Source organism: Cricetulus griseus, chromosome 3, assembly GCF_003668045.3.
Source record: "Cricetulus griseus strain 17A/GY chromosome 3, alternate assembly CriGri-PICRH-1.0, whole genome shotgun sequence".
Taxonomy (NCBI): Eukaryota; Metazoa; Chordata; class Mammalia; order Rodentia; family Cricetidae; genus Cricetulus; species Cricetulus griseus.
In genome coordinates, this window is record NC_048596.1 from 49,024,430 (window position 1) to 49,039,763 (window position 15,334).

At 42.1% G+C, this 15,334-nt stretch overlaps 1 protein-coding gene across 1 annotated transcript; it reads left to right on the top strand.

Annotated features, from left to right (window-relative positions):
• The first annotated feature begins 2,010 nt into the window (after nt 1-2,010).
• LOC100764510 (membrane-spanning 4-domains subfamily A member 6D) lies at nt 2,011-3,561 on the top strand. Its single transcript, XM_035441305.1, is given in 3 exon segments — nt 2,011-2,157; nt 3,348-3,511; nt 3,513-3,561. Coding segments are annotated over 3 exon segments (360 nt in total).
• The last annotated feature ends 11,773 nt before the right edge of the window (nt 3,562-15,334 follow it).

Consider the following 15,334-nt stretch of genomic DNA (forward strand, 5'->3'; position numbering starts at 1 on the left):
TGTTTAACTGTGGATGTGTGTTTCTGATTCCATCAGCTACTGGATGAAGGTTCTAGGATGACATATAAGGTATGGTGATATTTTATGGAAAGAGAAAGGAACCCTCACTCTTTCCCAGCACTGGTTCTTAGTGATTTTCCTGAAGTTCCTGGAAGTCTATGAAAAAGGAAGTGCAGGCACATCCACAGGTCCACAGTCTGCACGCATCATTTCCTGTGCAGCAGTGAACACTAAGGGAAGCAGGGCTGGGGACAGTCAGAACTTCACAAGTAGGAACCAAGGATCACACTGAGAGAACCAAACATTAAAAGATCCTGGGATTCCCAGGAGCCCATCTTGGCGAGACAGGGAGGCACATAGGCAAGGTAGGCATCCTTGAAGAGGCTCTCCCCTGTGCAGCACTCTATACTGGACTTCATTATGGGAAATTTCTGATACTTGTGACAGCGGTGGAGACCCTGGGCACTTCAGAACTAAGGGGGGAAAGGGAAGAGGCATCTGGTTTACCTCTGTCCCTGCTGTCTCCAGCTGCATGATCTTGGTGTCACTGGCCTAAGGCCATGTGATCCATGGGAGCAGAACTCTTGTACTGCAAAGGTTCTCAGGTCATTCACTGACTGGGCAGCCTAAGGGCTGAGAATGGTACAGAGGAAAGAGAGTCAAGTTGATCTCAGAAGCCGATGCCACAGGCAACTTGGTTCTTCCAACTAACAAGGAGACAGTTCCAACCTTGAACCTCAGGTTATGACTCCGGGGCTTCTCACACTAGAGCATTCAGCTACTTTTCCACCCTGAAGAGACTCAGACACAGGCTGTCATTGGCAAAGCAGAAATGGGGGATAAACCAGAATCAGAGACAATTAAGATGATATAATAAGAATGCTAACTATTTATCTAACATTGATTTTTATGTCCCTGAACAAAGTGTGAATTACTTCCACATGTACATCAAACTTTTGACTCTGGATTTTCTTACTGGTTATGATTTTATTAATTAACATAAAGGATTGTTTCACAGATTGAAAACATTGCAAGATCACTTCTACTAAAATATGATAAAACATGAAGTGTTAATTCTAAAAATGATCCTGGTAGACACACTAAATAGACAAAAGGGGTTAAGTACCTTGGTATGTAGCATGAGTTGGAAAACACTGAAGGTTGAATTTTAATAGTTCAAGACTAACAGAGTAACTTGAGCATGAAAATCATCAAGTAAATAAAATGCACTATGCTTTATACAACCCATGTGTTATTTCCTTGCATAAATTAAAATTTTACCTCCGAGATTCATAATCTGAATATGACTTTATTAACAAAGAGAATTACTGAGAGGGTTCCAAAATAGGATAAAATATATTGAGAGAATGCTAACTATATTACTATTAGACAAAGAAGAAACAAATAGCTTCCAGAAGTTTGAGTAGTATGTAACATGAAGTGGAAGAAAACTAAAGATCAAATCTTATCTCAAGACTGGTAGAATATATTAAAGATAAAACTCAGCAAAATAAGGGGCAGTGCACATGGACGTGCTAGCAGCAACTAAATGAAGAATGCTACGTTTTGGAAGTCTTTCTGTTGCAGCTGCTTGCGTGTATATGTGTGTATGCATTCACATGCATCTGTGTCAAGGCTTGCAATGACTCTCTCAGAGATACACTCAGGTTTCAGGCTTGGAGTCAAGTGCCTTATATGCTGAGCCATTTTGACAGCTTCATTCTATGTGTTTTGTATAAATATTTGTCTATGCACACTTGGACCTCTGAGGGTTGTTGCTGTACCTTTATGTATATGTTTATTGACAGGCTGTGTTAAACACAAATTCTTCCTGAATCCAAGGTTTTGGGCTTTTCATTTCTCTATTGTTTGTGTTTCTTCCCATGGAGAACAAGTCAAGACAGCAGTAAGGTATAAATACTCACCTATAGATTTGAGAGTGGGAAGCAGGCTTCACAGTTCTTTATAAGAGCCAAATCCATTTTCTTTTCCAGCCGTGGAAGCTCCATCATGATCCCACAACTAGTGACAAACGAGACTGTCACAGTGATTTCAACAAATGGAACAAACTTTCCCCAAACAGACAAACCCCAGCCTAGCCACCAAAAGCAAGACAGCCTGAAGAAACATCTGAGAGCAGGGGTCAAAGTGATGGCGGTAAATCCAATTCAGAGCGCTCTGGAGTGGTGGGGGGCAGAGGGAAATGACATGCTCTATGTTGAGACCAGAGTTCCATTGCTAGTTCCATTGTTTGCAATGAGTGCTACAGAGCGCCTTTAGACAAGTGGAAGCCCCTTGGAAAGCGGTTTATGTCTTCCCCAGGACTTGCCACAAAATGAGGATTTTTTTCCCTTTAACTTTGACTATGAATTGATACGTTCTTGATTTACTAGTTTGTATTCCATTTTTCAGAGTACTTTCTAATATCTTCTTTATGAAAATACTGGTAAATAGTTACTATGTGTGTAAACATATATATGTGTATACATATATTACAAATACACATGTATAGAAATAGACACATCCACTATATTCACCAATTGTTTGCTCAGGAATCTATACTGATTTTCAATGGAATCTTTGCTGTCACTCTGTCAGGGAAAAAAGAAGCTCCCTTCTCCTCCTTGATCATTCCCTTTGAAATGCAGAGATGATACATTTTCTTTGCGCCTCTGTGCTCACCTCTGTTGGGTCAAGGGAGTGAGAAAGATCACACCTAAAACTGAGGCAAAAGTGGAGTTGTTTTTCAGTACTGTTTCAGCACTAAGATGATCCATGGAGGGCCTGTATGCAAACAAGTTTCTGAACTTGGTGGAATTGGGGCCTTGTCTCAAACAAGCAGTCACTTGGGTTCCTGTGAGGGTCACCTGACAGACAGATAAAAGGTGCTCAGTGTGATTAGAGTGGTGAGACTCTAAGACGAAGGGGGAGAATGGAAATCCAGACTGAAGAGGCTGGGGAGCTGGACAGAGCATCTAACTCTGTATTGTGTTGAATGGATACAATAGTAAAGGGGAGGGGTTCAGATGTTTCCTGTTCTCCCAAAGGGAGCAGGAGACTTGCTAACCATGGACTCACAGCTCAGCCCCAGCCAGGAGATGCTAGGAAGGGTCTTGAGCATGCCATGTTTTGTTCATGGACAAAAACACCTGAAGGTGGCCTGAGACTGTGGCAGAGCCACCTCCCCTCCAGAATGAACTTTCCTCCTCTCACCCCAGAGCTTTTACAGTGTCTGTGTGCTAACAGTGACATTGTAGAAGGTGGCAATACATAAGTACCACCGGAGGAGGGGAGAGGTTCCTCTTGTCAGTGCTGGTTTTAATCTCCCATCTCTTTTCTTTTGACAGGCGATCCAGATCATGTGTGGTGGGATGGTGTTGTGTCTGGGCATCATTTTGGCATCTGCTCCAAAAACCCCGCACTTTACCCCAGTGTATTCTCTCCTGTTAAAATCTGGCTACCCATTTGTAGGATCCTTGTTTGTAAGTAGAGATTTGTGTGGAGCAAGATGGGAGAACAGAGGAGGGAGCTATCACCTAGCTCAGTTTCTGTCTACTGTGAGAAAGAGGTGGATGGTAGATCTGTTTCTTCTGTGCATCATCCACAGAAAGTCCTAGTGTATTAGGGCAGAGGTTACACCATTCTGAAGATGTTTTTCATCTAGTTCAAATAAGCATTTCTTGTGAATATCATCTTTTCATCCCACCTATTGAACTATGATGAATTTAGTGGCCTTGTAGGTTTAGGGAAAAGTCCAGGAAGTGAGCTCCACATGATCTAGAGCTTTCTATATAGTGTAGTGACACCCAGTGGACTGACCACCTGGCAAGAGGGAGCACTTTCATTCTTAGGATCTGGCTTTGTTGGAGGAACTCAGGGTGATGGGCTAGAGATTCCTCGGAGACTGCTCCATGTCTGGGGTCAGGAGGACATGAAAGTCCTTCTCCAGATTGACGTGTATGAGTCTCACACACAAGTGAGGTTTCCTGTCACTGTGGCTTCCCATCTGCTTACTACAGCTCAGTAACAGTTTTTCCTTTCCTGCATTTCATTCTTTGATGCATCCGCAGCTCCATCTTTCCTTCTGTGGTGCCAAAGATTTCTGCTTTAGTCATTTCATGCCAATACATTGATTTCATCAGTTGTTCATGAATACCCTTCTTTGCTCATTTGAGGACCCTTAGTTGTCCCCTCTTCCTGCTCTCCTCTTGACTTCCTCATACAGACCTTTTAGATTTTCCTTGTGATGACTTTCCATGATGACGTTGATAGTTGTTGTCTAAGATGCAGATCTAATTGAGGCCAGGATGAGGAGTGATTAGGTGATGTCAGAGCTGCAGCATCTTTTTGCCATGTCTCAGGACAGATGTGTACTGTCAACACAAGCTCTCTGTTCAAACAACGCTTTTCAGGCAGTTATGGTGTTGTTTTTGTCCTTTAGCTTTTCTTCCTCTCTATTCTGTGGTCTTCTCATGTCATTAAGCATTGCTCACACGGGAGAAGTCATTCGGTTAATTTTAGCTTAATTTTAAGAACATATACCAAGAGCTGGTGCAGTAGCTCGGCAGTAGAACACTTGAGTGGTACACACAAGGCCCTGGGTTCAATCTCCAACACAACTGAGGAAAAGAGTCATTTACATATATGGACATGTTAACAAATCCTGGAGAACGAAAACATCAGATTTTTCTTGCATTTTAAAATTCATGTTCAGAATCATCATATTATTTAACTTTCTTATGTCTACTGAATCTGAGAAAATAGTTTTGCTTGGCTTTTGAACAATGTTTAAGAGTTCATGCCATTCAGCCATCCTGCCTTTTTTTCTCATTCGCCTGATCTCTGGAACCACCAGCTAAAGGTTGATTTTCTGCTCTTGAATGGCAGTTAATAAATCTGCCCCCCCTTTAAAGGAACTAGTTCAAATTATTTTCAAACTCTTACAAAAATTGGAATGAGAAGGATACACTTCAGAATCCCTTTTGGGAGCTAGTGTTTTTCTTATACTAAAGCCGGACAAAGATATTACAAGAAAAGGGAAGTAAGGGTGAAATTCCTGAGAATGTAATTTTAAAATTCTTTAACAACATACTAACATACTGAGTATGGCAGCCCGTAGGAAAGAGTACTCAGCATGGTTAAGTGGCATTTGTTCAGAGATGTAAATGTGGTTTAATACATGCCACTGAGAAAGTATGAATTCCCTTTATTAATGATGGCACAAATCCAAAACAGCCATTCCTTGCTATTTTTTATTTCTTGACCAATATCTTGCTTTTTTTCTTCAAGGGTCTGACTCCCAAATTTTCTTTTCACATTAAAAATACTCATTTGCTATCATTAATTTTAATGATATAGATTTATGCTCATACCTGTCTTTTCTCAAAACTTTCTAGATATCACATAGGGAAAGGGACAAGTCTATGCATTTACACATGTCTTAAATCACAGGTCATTTGTTACCAGGGCTTTTCCCATTGGAGTTTTTCACATGCATTAAATAGTAACACTGCAGCCATTCCATACTTACAAACTGAACTGACAATGTCTTCCTCTTCTCTGAGCAGTTTGTCATCTCTGGAATTCTGTCTGTCATCACAGAGAAGAAGATGACTAAGCCTTTGGTGAGTAAAGGAGCCATAACCTACAACCAATGAGGATGGAACCTAGCGAGAACACTTCCGAGCCAGTTTCATCATATTGAGAGCTAGAGGCTAAGTTTCAAACAGCTGTTTCTTTGCCTTAGGAGCCAACACTTTCCAGAGTGTGTTCTTCCTATCATGGTGCCCCAAATCAAAGTCTGTATGATACTCATGATCGGTGTCTAGGAATCTCACACAAAAATTCTGCTTCCGTATGCTGCTGTTTCATAGGTAACAGGTCTGGTGGTTCACTTTGGCCATCATCTTTATTGCAGTAGGGCACACGGAGAAGATTAGGCATCACACCTCCGAGACCATTCTGAGCATCCAGATGAGAAAGTGTCAGCTTTTTTCTCTTTTATTTGCCACAATGTCAGATTTTCTACTCTGCCAACTCCTTTCTACAACCATGGGTTGAACCTGTGAACCCAGGAGCCAAAATGTTTCATTTCTCCCTTAGATTGATCATATGAGGCATTTTCGTCAAAAATCTTCCTAAAAAAATCAGTTTTTTTTTCTTTTTTAGTAGTGGCACAAAAAGGCTTGTAGAAAAGGTACGTGTGTTGTGGATTTGCTGTATAATTTCACCTACTAAATTAAAAACTTAAGAAAACCAGATGGGATTTTATTTCTTCATGAGGAGTTTTCTTCCATATTTGATCTATCACATATGAAATATGCTTTTGTCAGGGCTCACTTTCAGTGTCCAGATTGTGGACATTGATCAAGAAGTCCAAGGATATGACTTGTTACTGTTCAAAGCAACAGAACTAAGTGACCTAGTATACTCTAGTACCTTCATACTCATGTCCATAACTTTTAGAAAGGTCTTAGCTCAATTCTCATATTCTATAAGCCACTCAAGAAAAAAACTGCTTCCAAGATCAGTTTATTTATCTCCCTACCTCATGAATGTTATAGAGATGAGATCTAGGGTGACAGTTGGTGGAAAGTCACTGAGGAACTGAGTGTACAAGGACACTGGGAGTCTGGGGAAATCTGGTCCTGTTTCCTTTTTCATCATGCTATTTCCAAATATTGTGTTGACAAAGAATACAGCCTTCTGTACCTGACCCTTAGTAGAGCCAGTCATATGGGTAAACACAGTTCAGGGCTTGGCTGATGCTAAGAACCATGTTATCACATTCCTGTCTAGGTGCATGTGCTTTTGAGAGAGAGAGATAGTATACCAGCTTAACTACTTTACTTGCCAGCCCTGTGTGTTCCTAAAGGTTTCCTGGGTGTTTCCAAGTGTATGAGTCAGTTTTTTTTTTTTTTTTTTTTTTTGCAACAAAAATATGGGATGAACACGGGGAAGGGCCTAGGCCTATCCCAAAGGATATGACAGACTCTGAAGATCCCCCATGGAAGGTCTTACCCTCCCTGAGGAGCAGAAAGGGTGTGGGATAGGTAGGGTGTTAGTGGGGGGCAGGGGAGGAGGGGAGGGAGAGGGAACTGGGATTGACATGTACAACAAACTTGTTTCTAATTTAAATAAAAAATGAAAAAATAAGGGATGAATCAGTTTATGAAGAGGAAAGGCTTATTTGGGCTCACATTTGGGGCATGGATGTTTGGATCTGTTCCTTTGGAACCAGTAGAGAGGCAGAAGCAGGTCGGGAAACACAATATGACAAACCTTCAACCAGGCTACATTTGCTAAAGGCTCACATTATCACTCACCTGGAAATTAGGTCTTCGCCACGTGGGCTTTGGGGGCATGTCAGATTCAAATTATACTACAGAAGGTGTTGAGAGATAGGGGAAATCTGGCATCTACCCTTCTACCTTTGGCTACATTCTACTGGGGATCTTTCAGACTCGCTTCTTGGGAGTCTGCTTGAGGTTGTGAAAGAAGCTATTAGGAAGACTATTTTTTCCCTGCCTCTGAAGTGCTGTCTGGGATGGGATTCTATTTATCTAATCACAGTTTACCTTCTGGGCTCATATATTTGTAGATACTTAGATGACATAGAGAAGTAAACAATTATGTTTTTAGATCCTGGAGCAGACAAACAGCTGGGACTGTTGCACTGAAAAAGAGGCTTAAAAGATATATGTTGTCATTGCAGGTTCACAGCAGCCTAGTCCTGAGCATCTTGAGTGCTCTCTTTGCTCTCATAGGCATCATTATCCTCTCCACCAACCTGGCTTCTTTAGACTCTGCCTTGCAGCAGTGTAAACTGACGGCAATACCAAATCTAGCCACAACCACAACATATCACCATTTCCTTCGCCCATATCTATCTGATGAGAACTGCTTTAAGGCCAATGATACTTTGACTGTAAGTATTTCAAAATGATATGTTCCAGTTTTTAAGGATTTTTGACAGCTGATTTCTTCTGCTCCCAGATTGGAAACTCTCTATCCATTCTCTGTTATTGTTTCTATGTTAAAATAATTAGTTTTAAAACAAAGATTCAAATTAGTTGGTTTCATTATGGCATTTTCATCTGCATTTTGTTTTTTTAATTTTAATTCTTGTTTGTGTATTTAGGTTAAAGCCAGAGCCATGGAAGACAGAGGCAAGAATGAAAATATTATTGAAATGCTACACAAAGGGGTCATGTAGTAATAGCAAAATGTTAGGTAAAATTACCAAATTAAGTAGATGATAAAACTATATAGACCACTTTTTCATTTCTTAAGGGTTATAGAAAATACTGCAATTTTAGAGGTATAAAAAATGAGGTTGTTAAACAAAAGTCTTGATTTATGGAGTGGTGAATGAAGACAGGCAGACATACCAGAAATAAAAAAGCAGGTGATCAGGAGATGCCAGTGAGGGAATCTGGTGCATGTGCATGGTACAGGCTGTGGAACGAGCTGAGCAAATCTCAGCCAGTCACTGAGAGAATGGGAAGTACAGGGCTTGGGAAGGTGGGGGTAGACATGTCAGGGATTCTACTCCCTCCAGTAATTATACTAACTAGGAGCACCTAGATTTTGTGGAGGTGATCTCACTGCTGCTTCCAATAGAGTTCAAAGAGTTGAGATTTATTAAATGAGGAGAAAAGAAATACAGAGACTCACAGAAGAGTAATTGACAGTGATGTGAAGGAGTGCCATCTTATTTAGAAGAACATTCATTGTCCCCTTTTGATAAAAGTCAGATAAGCCAGAGACACAGTGGGAGGAGGACCAGACAGTCAGGTCTGGTCAACCTCAGGCTTTCTCATTTCCTTATGGAGCTGGGCTCAGGGTGTCTTCCTTAGTTAAGAAACCACAATAAGAAAGGGTATACACAGATTAGATGCAGAACAATGGGAGTAAATTACCATCTGGAATCACTAAGCCTGACTTTAGAAGCCTGAAGCACTGAGGAGGAAACTGTGTGGACCACAAAGTATGAGGGCATGATGGGATAGTTTCACATTGTGAGTCAGAGTGGGCTGAGTGTGTTTGCTGGGACAGTGTCTAGATAATGGAGGTGTGCTCCATTTCCATCTTCAATTCAAGCAGCCTTCATAAATATCATCTCAGGATGGAAGTCATGGGCTCTGTGTTCTTAACCAAGGCCCTTCTTCCAGCTGATGTGTGGTGTTACAGACTGTAGAAACTGGGTTGTTTCACCATCTTAACGATCACACAGAAAAAGCCCAGAGAAACACATCCCAAGGAAGAAGATTCTATCGATGCTAACTTTTACAAAGAGTCAGAACCTCACTAACCCTCACAAGACTCTGTGGAGGAAATAAATATTACACACACATGAGAAGGTAGAGAAGCAGAGACTTGCCCAGCCTCACAGTAAGACAGCCAAGAGCAGAAGCTGTTGACTCTGTCCTGGCAGTTACTTCTCCACTCTGCTCCCTCACTGAGTGAACAGTGTGGTCAGGGTTTCCTGCCCAAGATGGGTGAGAAGCAATGGCAGAAATGTCTTTGTTGATTTAGTTTGTCTTTCTCACCCATTTCCCCTCAAGGACTGAAGGGGCCAGGCATCGATTTAAGCCTAGGTTTGGGAGGATTCATTTTCCTTCTGGATGGTGTCCTTTCTTCACTCTCTGATAGTGGAGATGCTTTCTTCTCTATAGTCACTTCCCACCAAAGCGTGTGGGCGCCTCAGCTGACTCAGTCACTCCGACCTCTCCTCTCCTGAATCTAGGGAACCCTTTCACTGATGCTGATCTGCAGTGTGTTGGAGCTTGGCCCGGCTGTGCTCACTGCCATGCTGTGGTGGAAACAGGGTCACTCTGACTTCTCTGGGGTGAGTATGCTAGAGGCCTCCCGGAATCTTGTCTGGTGTTTCTCTGGCATATATTAATTAATTAATTATGAATATCAGACAATATAGTCAGCTATTTTGAAATGTATATCATGTGGTTTTCATAGTGAGGGAACCCCAGTGGATAATGGAGAGAGGAGACAGATGTATAGACGATGAGGTATACCTGGACTAGAACTGGTTGTACATTACATATGTCTCGGTTCTTTCTTTCACAAATAAACAATAAGATGTTTGGGGAAGTTAAATGTATCTCATGGCATTACACTGTGTTTACCTGTGTTCAGAATGCTAGAGCTTAGCTGCCTCCCTTTGGATCAGGAACACTTTTTCTAGGAGTGAGGATCCTCTGACCCTCCTAGCATTCTCATCTTTGAATAGAGATGACGTCTATGTAAAACTTCAAAGGGAATTATATTTATATCTGTATCTATTTATCTGTAGGTAAAGATAGATGCACATCTATTCAGTTAAATTTGAGGAAAGTCTGAATGTTGATGTATTTTCTTTTTTCTAGAATGTGATTTTCCTGTCTCGGGACTCAAAGAATAAATTCAGTGTATCCTCACAGTCACTTTGTAACCCTGAATGTGAGAAAGTACAGGTTTCTTAATAATTAAGCAGAAATTACACAATAGAAGATCAGTCTTTAGTATAATTTAGAAAAGCCATACATCGAATGACAGCAAAGCTTGAATGTCTTAAAATGTGTGTTGGTTATTCAGCCACTATGAAAAACGTGTTGAATGGCTGGGTTCAGTAACATGCTCTTTATTTTGTTTCAACCAAAGCTCAGACCTGCACCTTCCAATTTTATGTACTGGTCAAAGAGCTGCACACATTTCTCAGAAAACTAGCAAATGTTTCAGAGGCTCACGGTGGGGCAAAGGGGCAGCATTTCTCCTTATCCTTTGCACTTGGCTGCAGGAGGTACATGTCAATGCCTGTGATCTGAATCTGTGTACATGGCATGGGACTTTGCCATATCTATTTTATTCCTAAGTGCTATGAAGTCTCAAAGAACATACATGCTGTTGGCCTCAAAATAAAGTCTATATGTAATTGCATATTTCACTTGTATGGTTTGGTTTTGCTTTTTAGCACACAGCATATCACTAGTGATAGGCAGGTCAAGATATAGTCTCTTTATTCCCCACCAAATACAACCAAAAGTTGCAAAGAAAAGCTAACTAAGAATACCCATCATCTACTAAGAAAGAATCAGGGTATCTTTTTTTCTGATTTCAAACGACAAAGGAACAGTTGTATATTTTAACGTTTTCCCAGTGTTCAAGCAAATGTTTGTTCTCCTGCTCATGCATATTTCCCCTATTTCTTTTTCTATTGTAAATTCTATCCTCAAAACTGGAAGAAATGCCATCAAGATAAAAATGTGGATTAAAATGAATCTGAATGAACATCCAATATTTAGCAATACTGGGTACCAGGTAGGATACTTGATTCTGGGATCACCAGAGTTAACACGATAATATTCTTGGCTTCAAGTCATTCATAGCCAAATACTGGAAGTGGAGTTAACAATAAACCTAGGATTGTATAGTCCAGGGCATTTATTCAACCTTTGTCTAGGATAAAGTCTATTTATTCTGCCCATATAATGTAGGAATTAGGGAAAGAGGGGGTAAGAGGGAGAGAGAAGGAAAGGAGAGAGAGAGAGAGAGAGAGAGAGAGAGAGAGAGAGAGAGAGAGAGAGAGAGAGAGAGAGAGAGTGTTGGACAGTGTGCAAGTCTGTGGAGCATTTTCTTGATTGACTATTGATGTAGAAGGTCCAGGCTCACTGTTGGCAGTGCCACCTTTGGCCAGGTAGTACTGGATAGTATATATATATATATATAAAAAAGCAGGTTGAGCAAGCAACAGAGAAAAGCCAGTAAGCAGCATTCCTCCATGGCCTGTGCTTCAGTTTCTGCTTCCATTTCCTGCCTTGTCTTAACTTCATGATGGACTACAACTGTAAGTTAAAATAAACTCTCCATTCCTCAAGTTGCTTTTGGTAATGATATTTATCACAGAAACAGAAACATAATTAGGACAGTATCAACCCACTCATCCACCCCAGTCCTCTTTCTCCCAGCTTCCTCCTTCCCAGTCTCTAATTGTTTCATCCTATTTACATATCACTGGGTCTTCTTTTAAAACACAATTATTTTTATTCTTTGGGAATTCTACATCATGCACCCCAATCCCACTAATTCCCCAGTCCCTCGGTATCTGCCCTTTACCTTTGTAGTGGCCCTCCAAAGGAAAAATAAAAAGATAAAATACAAATAAGGATAGTCATTAAAAAACAAACAAAACATAACTAAAAATAATTAAAAGCAAAACAAAACAGCAAACAAAAACCCACTTCTTTCCTCCTCCTTTTCTGTGTCTCCATCACCTCTTCATTCATCTCAGTGGCACTGGGAGCTGCTGTGTATCATGTAGTATACCCTTTGGTCCAAAGAGTATTACTTGCAAATGTTCATTGTGTAATGTCTTGTTGGTACCAGGCATTTGGCTTGGTACACCATCAGTCATAGACCCTCACTGAAACTCCTCTTGGATATCCTGCTTTTGCCCCTAATCATGGAGATCTGAGACGGGCCCCTTCATGTAATCCAGCAGGTCATAGACGGGGTAGGTGATGGGGTGAGCCAACTCAAAGCCCTGGATGTGTGTCTAGGTGGTAGCTGAGTTGGTCTGGCTGGGCCACTGGGGCCACCCCTTCAGTGTGAGGGGCAGAGCCATCTTCCTACACTCCTGGTGAGGGGTGGTGCCAGCTTTCCCAAGAGGGAGCAAGGAGAGAGGGCAGATCTCCTATTCCAGGCAGGGCCTGCTCACCAGTGCCAGGGTAACTGGATTCTATTATCCCAGAGCCAGTGAGGGGTCAGCTATCTGGAACACAGGCCCCAGCTGTGACAGGACTATGGATTTCAGCAGCAGCAACTTGGATCCAGATGTCACCACGGTTCTTGGTGGCAGCGCAGGCCTCTCAGATTGGCATGTGGCTAGCAGAAGTATGATCCCTGGACTTAAACATGCCACCAGGTGGCAGCCCAGACCCTGGGCAGAGGCATTGCCTTTCATGGCAATAGGAGCTATGAACCTCAACACAGATCCTGGCTGTAAGCAGGCCCACAGACATGTAATGCCAGTGAACTTGGGGTGGTGGCCACACTTCGGGGTGTGACTTCAGGTGTGTGGATGAGACCCCTTATAAGAAAGAGGAGTCACTGGCTCAAGCTTGTAGGGGAAGCTGTAGCCTCTTTTAGACTAAAAGGGGAATTGTAGGGGAAGCTGTAGCCACGCCTACTTAGGGGCTGGCTACAGCTTCCCCTACACAAGCTCTCTTGGGTTGTGGTGAAAGGATCCTGAAGGGCAGAGGCTGCATCTCCAGGAGCAGCAGGAAGACCACCGCAGTTATTTCCCATTATTGTGTGAGTGCTCCCCTAACAAATACCTGTTAATTCTTTATATGGGTAATTGTGGACTTTAAAACCACCTTCACAGACTCAGACATGGCCCTGGGCAGCAGCCCAGGACAGGACCTCACCATGACCCTGGGTGTCAAACAGGTCCCCCACATCAGCCCATTCCTTACTGCCTTTGCCTCTTCAGATCTGCCTCTCCGTATCCATAAAACTAAAGAAAAGGGAGGAGTGAAAAATGCCATGCCTAAAATCTTGCTGTGAGTTAGCAATTAGCATTATTTTTAATCTGAGAGGAAATCACAGGTTTTTTTTTTTTAGGTTTAAGATTATTGCTTTAACATTCACATTGCTGAGGTCAGGCACATAATCATGCATGATTTATTTGAGCTGGTGTTGTACCCAGACTCTCGACCCCAAACCACCAAGAGACCAGATCCAATGCAAAAGCAAAGAGTCTTTTTAATTTATGAGTTAATTCGGGTCCTCTGTCTGATACAGTGGGTGGAGTAGGAGGGGACCCTGAGCAGCAGTGGGGCAGGACATATATTGGGGGTAGAGCAAGGGGTATGGGTATCTGGGAGCCTGCTAGTTGCATAGTAACAGTCTCAGGATTGGTGCCCTTCCAGGCTGGGGAACCTGTGTTGAGTTGATTGGTCAACTGTAGCTGCAGAAAGGTTGCTGTGCCTGGAGGCCATGTTGCTGCCTACTGCATTCCACTATTATCAGTAAAGCACCTCCAAAGGTCCCCAGCTAACTTCTGAGTGGTTCTTTACCACATGGAGGGTTTCTGGCAGTTTCTTCCCAGTAATTAGGGCAAGGTGGGTGGGTCCTGCTGGGTCAGGAGCCAACATTTTCCTGGATCTTTTCTGCAGCCTGTCATGGCTGCCAAAGTAGGATCCTTCACTGGCTTCTTGGAAAAGCATAGGAATTAGGCTACAAGGAATATACAGGACGTCTTTAGTTAAAACAAGTAGAAATCAGATATGATTCTATCCTTAGAAACTACGAATCTCTTGAGGCTTTATATTAGCATTGATGGGAAATGAGATTTGAAAGTGGTCTGAACTGATAAATGCTTTTTTGTCCCTGATAAATGCTTTTGTCCCAAAGTAGCAGCTACATATGCAAGGACTACACAAACAAGGACTACTACTCACAATTTCCCATGGAGTGAGAAGGACTTTCAACTAGGTTAATCTTTCTGAAGGGGTAGGCCCTGGTTGTGGTGGTGAGCATGAGAACAGTGTGTAAGATTGGGAAAAAGCCCAGGAATCCACAAGGATGACACCAGCTAAGGCTCCAAGTAATAGTAGTGAGGGTGCCTGAAATAGCCTTCCCTTATAATCAGATTGATTACTACCTTAATTGTCATCATAAAGATCTAGTTACTGATGGAAGCAGATGCAGAGATCCACAACTAAGCACTGGGCAAAGCTCCCAGAGTCAAATCAAAGAGAGGGAGGAGCAATAATATGAGCAAAGGGTCAAGACCATGATGGGGAAACCCACAGAAACAGCTGACCTGAGTGGTGAAAACTCACAGACTCCAGACTGACAGCTGGGAACCTACATAGGACCATGTTAGGCCCTCTGAATGTGGGTGTCTGTTTATGGAGCCATTGGTAGTGGGACTAGGATTTATCCCTAGTGTATGAACTGGCTTTTTGGAGTCCATTCCCTATGGAGGGATATCTTACTCAGCCTAGGTACAGGGGGAGGGCCTTGGTCCTGCCTAAAAGTGAAATGACAGACCTTGTTGATTCCCCATGGGAGGTTTCGCCCTCTCTGAGGAGTGGATGGGAGGTGGAGTGCAGGGGAGGGAAAGTGAGGGGGTGGGAGGAGGGAAAGGAGAGAGAACTGTGATTGGTATGTAACATTAAAAAAAATAAAAATAAAAAAAAGATTGGGGAAAATACTACTTCCTGGCTAAACTATGGTGACAGGTAATTTTAGTTTTATACATCATTAATTTGGTGTATACGGACCTAACAAATCCTAATATGATTGGCTGTCTCAACCTTGAAGGGTGTCT